Below are 6,131 nucleotides of genomic sequence, written 5' to 3'. Positions count from 1 at the left end.
AGATTTGAAAAATAATTGTATTTATTTACGTATATTGTTATTTATTTACGTATTGTTATATAACATTTCGTATAAATACCTACGGTACGACGTAAATAATTATGCCTCAAAAAAGAAAATACGGAAATTTGACTAAAGTGAGTCGCGAAAATAAACGCTTACGACAAATGCGCAAAAATGAAAGTTCGGAGGAAAGGTCTCAACGACTCGAAGCTAATGCTCAAAGAAATTCTCAGCAAAGGGTCAATGAAAATGATGACGCAAGGACTCAACGACTCGAAGCTGATGCTCAGAGACATACTCAGCAAAGGGTCAATGAAAATAATGACGCAAAGACTCAACGACTCGAAGCTGATGCTCAGAGACATACTCAGCAAAGGGTCAATGAAAATAATGACGCAAGGACTCAACGACTCGAAGTTGATGCTCAGAGACATGCTCAGCAAAGGGTCAATGAAAATGATGACGCAAGGACTCAACGACTCGAAGCTGATGCTCAGAGACATACTCAGCAAAGGGTCAATGAAAATAATGACGCAAAGACTAAACGACTCAAAGCTGATGCCCAGAGACATGCTCAGGGAAGGCACCAAGCTAGACAATTAAATCATCACATTGCGCTAATTTCAAAAGAACATGAAATAAATGTGCCAGTTCATACACTTAGCCAAATGAATGTAGAATGTCAATTTTGCAAATCGTTAAACTTTGCATGTGAAAAATCTAAAGATGGAAAATTTACATATTGTTGCCAAAAGGGAAAGCTTAAATTAAAACCAATAAATTGTCCTAATTTTCTTAAAAAATTATATATGGGAAATGATTCTGTATCAAAAAATTTTCTTGATAATATTCGTTCATATAATAGCGCTTTAGCTATGGCTTCCATGGGTGCCCCGGGCAATAGAAATCCATTGGATGTTGTGAACAATGCTCCTTATTGCTTGAAGATTCATGGGCAATATCATCATTTGACCACAACGGCAATGCGCCCAGCGGATGGGCAAGCTCCGCGTTTTGCGCAGCTTTATTTTTTAGATACAGAAGAAGCTATTAATCATAGAATGAATAATAAAGCTAATCAAAAGTGTGATCCAGTCTTAATGAAAGATTTGTCCTGCTTTATGATCCAAAGCAATGAATTTGCAAAAACTTTTAAGATGATGCGTCAAGTTGAACAAGATCTTAATCCGAGAGGCAATAAAGCCATAAATTTAATGTTGTCCTTTCGAAATGATCCTCAACACGATCAAAGAAGATACAATGCTCCACGAGCTAATGAAATAGCTGTGGTTTTTCAAAATGTTGATGGTGAGCCTCCATTTGAGAGAGATATTCGAATTTATAACAAAAATTCGAACGATGTTCAACAAATATCAATTCTAGACAAAAGATGTGATCCAATGTGTTATCCGTTGTTATATCCATATGGTAACGATGGATGGCATTCACAACTTAAATCATATAATCCTAAATATCCAGGATTTAAAGTAACTCAAATGGATTATTATGCTCACCTGTTGGCACCAAGAGTTGAATTTAGTCAATTTAAAAAGGCAGGAAAATTAAGATGTCAGTTTATACTTGATGCTTATATGAAAACTGAAGCAAATAGGCTTAATTATATTAAATTAAATCAACCTCAATTAAGAGCAGAACTTTATTCGGGATTAATGGATCACCTAGATAATCGAGCACAAAATGAAGGAATTAAAGCTGGTATACCTGTAATATTACCATCTTCATTTATGGGCAGTCCAAGAAATATGCAAGAAAGATATCAAGATGCCATGTCTCTGGTTAGAAAGTTTGGTAAACCTGACATTTTTCTTACGATGACTTGCAATTCTCAATGCCCCGAAATTAAAGATAATCTTGATGGATGTTTAATAGAATTTCGACCTGATTTGGTCGCTAAAACATTTAATTTGGATGTCAAAGAAGTTTTAAAAGATTTAACCCAAAATAATATTTTTGGAAATATTGTAGCTTATGCAGGTGTGATTGAATTTCAAAAAAGAGGACTTCCACATTTGCATTTACTTGCAATGTTGAGTGATGTTGAGAGATAAGCCTCGACTTCAAGAAGTCATTGACATGACGGTATGGGCTGAAATTCCTGACGAAGAAAGATATCCAGAACTTAATGTAAAAGTTTTGAGGCACATGATTCATGGTCCTTGTGGAGATCCCTCCCATAGACATCCTTGCACTGGGGACAATGGAAAATGTTCAAAACGTTTTCCAAAAGAGTTTCGTGAAGAAACTAATGCTAATGTAAATGGATATCCTATGTATCAACGAAAGAATTTTGAGAAAAAATACATCGTCAGAGGTAAGGAAATTGATAATCGATGGGTAGTATCATATTCACCATATTTAATTATGAAATATGATCGACATATCAATTTGGAAATATGTTCATCAGTGAAGAGCGTAAAATACTTATATAAATATATTCATAAAGCATTTGACTGTGCTGCAATTGAAGTACAAGCACAAGATGGCACAAGGTTAATTAAAATAGATGAAGTTAATTCATACCTGGATGCAAGATATTTTAGTGCTCCAGAAGCAATGTGGAGACTGAACGAATATGATCTGTTCATGAAGTCTCACGCAGTAATAAGACTGGCAGTTCATTTGCTTAATCGCCAAATGATTTACTTCAGAGCGGGAAATGAAGAGCAAGCTGCTCAAAAAGAGCTCACTCGAGATACCACGTTGACTGCATGGTTTAAATTAAATCAATCTGATGAAAATACAGTGCATTTTATTTACACAGATATTCCTTATCATTATATCTATGATAAAAAATAAACTAAGTGGAAGCCACGCAAAAAGGGTGGTGATACAATAATTTCAAGACTTTATACAGTAAGTATAAAAAATATTAAGAGATTTTATCTCCGTCTTCTTCTACTCCATGTAGTTGGAGCTAAATGTTTTGAAGATTTGAAAACTGTAAATGGAGTTCTTTATAAAACGTTTAAGGATGCAGCAATTGCAAAAAATTTGGTAGAAGCTGATGATCTTTGGGAAGAAACGCTGGAAGAAACAACAGATTCCAAAATGCCCGTACAACTTCGAAAGCTATTTGCCAACATTTGCATCTATGGAACTCCAACAGATGTACTAACTCTTTGGAATAATTATAAAGATCACATGATTGAGGACTTTGTACACAACAATGTTGTCAATCCTGAAAATATGGCTTTAAATCATATACAAGAAATTCTGAGAAATAATGGAAGTAGCTGTGAGAACTTCCAATTGCCAAATCCAATTCCAGTGAATATTTACGTCACAGAATATAATGTAAATGAAGAAAGAAGACGTGGTGACTATTTATTATCAACATTAAATGTTGAACAAAGATACGTGTACGATATAGTCATGCGAGCGATTGACAATGAGAATGAACCTCAGCGGTTATTTTATATTGACGGGTTTGCAGGAAGTGGAAAAACCTATCTATTTAACACATTTTTGAGTGTTATTCGAGAAAAAACGAGATGGTTATTCCATGTGCTTCAACTGGCATTGCAGCCACACTTCTAAAAGGAGGAAAAACTTATCATTCCCTGTTCAAACTTTCAATACCAATTGATGATGGAGCTAAATCTAATATAAGAGGAAACTCTCAAGCTGCACGAGAACTGATCTCTGCCAAACTCATCATATGGGATGAGGTAAGCATGACGGTTGGGCATGTCTTAACAGCAGTTGATAAACTCTTCAAGGATCTAATGAAGAATCCTAGACCATTTGGAGGAAAAGTTATTTTATTTGCAGGAGATTTCAGACAAAATCTCCCAGTAGTACCTCATGCACATAAAGCAGCCATAATTGAGTCGACTGTCAAATACAATCCTATATGGAGAAATGTAATTCAGATTAAATTACAGCAAAATATGAGAACTGCGGATGAAAAGGAATTTGCAAATTGGCTAATGCAACTAAGAGATGGTAAATTGTCAAATACGGATGGATTACATCTTGATACAATTGAAATCCCCCAGGATTTTATATCAAAAGAATCTATTATTACTGAGATTTTTGATGATAGAATCACCATGGAACAGAGAGAAAATCCAGATCGAGCGATTCTTTGTCCTAAAAATGAAGATACTTTCAAAATTAATGATGAAATCCTTCGTCTAATGGAAGGAGAAGAAAAGGAATATCTCTCAATTGACTCTATTGTGAGTGATAATCCACAAGAACAATTGAATTATCCGACTGAGTTTTTAAACTCTATGACACCTTCTGGAATGCCAGTTCATTGACTTAAAATAAAAGTCAGTGTTACAATTATCTTATTAAGAAATTTAAATACTAAGAAAGGACTTTGCAATGGCACAAGATTTATTGTTACTGATTTGAAACCTAATCTTATTTATGCGGAGGTTCTTACTGGTCCTGCCCGGGGTCAGATTGTCTTCATCCCAAAAATCGATTTTATTACAAATGACTCGGAAATTCCATTCAGGCTTAAACGGAGACAGTTTCCTATTCGAGTATCATTTGCTATGACAATAAATAAATCCCAAGGACAAACTTTACAAAAAATTGGGATTTATCTGCCACATCCTGTATTTGCTCATGGTCAACTCTATGTGGCATTTTCTAGAGCAATCAAAAAGGAAAATGTCAAAATTAAGATTGATGAAACAAGCAATCAAGGACATCTCATTGAAGAAAATCCAAAATTTTATACAAAAAATATCGTATACAGAAAGGTTTTATAAATTAAAAAAATGTATGAGAGCTAATAATATAGCGGGTAAACGGTGGGTACTTTAGAAGTAAAAAAATTTTTATAAGTAAATAAGAAATCTATTATATATATGCCAAGTAAAATATTTATAAAGTTTGTAATTTGTATTTAAATCAGTGCTTAAAGCAACCAAAAGAGAAAATGTTAAAGTTAAGATAATGAAATATGAACTTCAACTCGACATAATTGAAAAAATTCTCTTATATGCAGATTTCAATTAAAAATTATATATATATATATATATATATATATATATATATATATATATATACATAGATATGCTAATCTGCATCTATAATATTATCTATTATTTTTTATTTTTTAAAAAAGAATTTGAAGATGTAGGTTAGAGTTTGAGGAGAAAAAATATCAAAGGTGCTCCTAATTAATGAGTGAGTTTGGAGAAAGGGGAATAGACTTTGAGCCCGCGCCAAGCGCGGGCGAAAAATCTAGTATTATATAACAGAGCTCAGCAAGAAATGCACATTTCGGCCGATTTTCAGTTGACTCCGCCTCCCGCTCTCCTCTTACCGCGACGTCCCGCGCGCAGCCAACGAGCTTCGCGAGGCTCAGGACCGTGCCGTTTCGCGACCGCATCACCGTACCGGCACCCCGCGAGTGTTTTGTTAATAGTTTTCCGCATCACCCATGGGGTACTATTATTGACGCGTTTTTTTTTAAGTGGTATCCCCTGTAGGCCTAATCCACTGAAGACAGACAACCCTTTCATAAATTTAATTAATTGGAACTTTAATTAATGAAGAAGCAGAATTATATGTGTATATATATATATATATATATATATATATATATATATAAATCTCTTAAGTGAAATAAAAAATACATTCAGTATAACTATTTTCTGAATAACTGTTACGTGGGCGCGAGAGACCCAACGCAACCGGCGCGATCGCGCCTACTTAACAGTCGCCGTCATCAATTGTTTAAAAAATTTTGCTTCCTGAGAGTCATTTAAACTCTCTCGGTCGTAGTGGACACATCGGCTGATAGAAGTTGCTGTCGTTTGCAGTGGAAAAAAATAGGTTTTGTTCTTCTTTTAACAAATCTATCTTAACCCTTAAGCGCACATGGGGTGTAGGATACCCCACTCCGAACTTTATGCTCTGATAAGTCCCATTAAAATGTCTTTTTCAATAATTTTTTAAACAATGTTAATTTTAAGAAATCGCTATAACTTTTGTTTATCCTTAAAATACATGACTTTAACTTCATTCAGAAATTTTTATGCAATAAAATAGTCAATAGCGTCGTTACAGTACATACTTAAAGACACTGGGGTATCTCATACCCCCAGTGCGCTTTACGTAATTTTTCGGAGGTGTGCGCTTTA

At 34.5% G+C, this 6,131-nt stretch overlaps 1 protein-coding gene across 1 annotated transcript; it reads left to right on the top strand.

Moving 5' to 3' along the window:
• The first annotated feature begins 2,058 nt into the window (after positions 1–2,058).
• Positions 2,059–4,289, top strand: LOC139823601 (uncharacterized). Its single transcript, XM_071796132.1, has 3 exons — positions 2,059–2,335; positions 2,933–3,259; positions 3,550–4,289. Exons 1-3 carry the CDS (start codon positions 2,059–2,061, stop codon positions 4,287–4,289), a joined length of 1,344 nt encoding a protein of 447 aa, XP_071652233.1.
• Positions 4,290–6,131: the final 1,842 nt, after the last annotated feature.

The sequence above is a fragment of the Temnothorax longispinosus genome, unplaced genomic scaffold (assembly GCF_030848805.1).
Source record: "Temnothorax longispinosus isolate EJ_2023e unplaced genomic scaffold, Tlon_JGU_v1 HiC_scaffold_14, whole genome shotgun sequence".
Lineage (NCBI taxonomy): Eukaryota > Metazoa > Arthropoda > Insecta > Hymenoptera > Formicidae > Temnothorax > Temnothorax longispinosus.
This window is presented reverse-complemented; position numbering and strand designations above follow the sequence as displayed.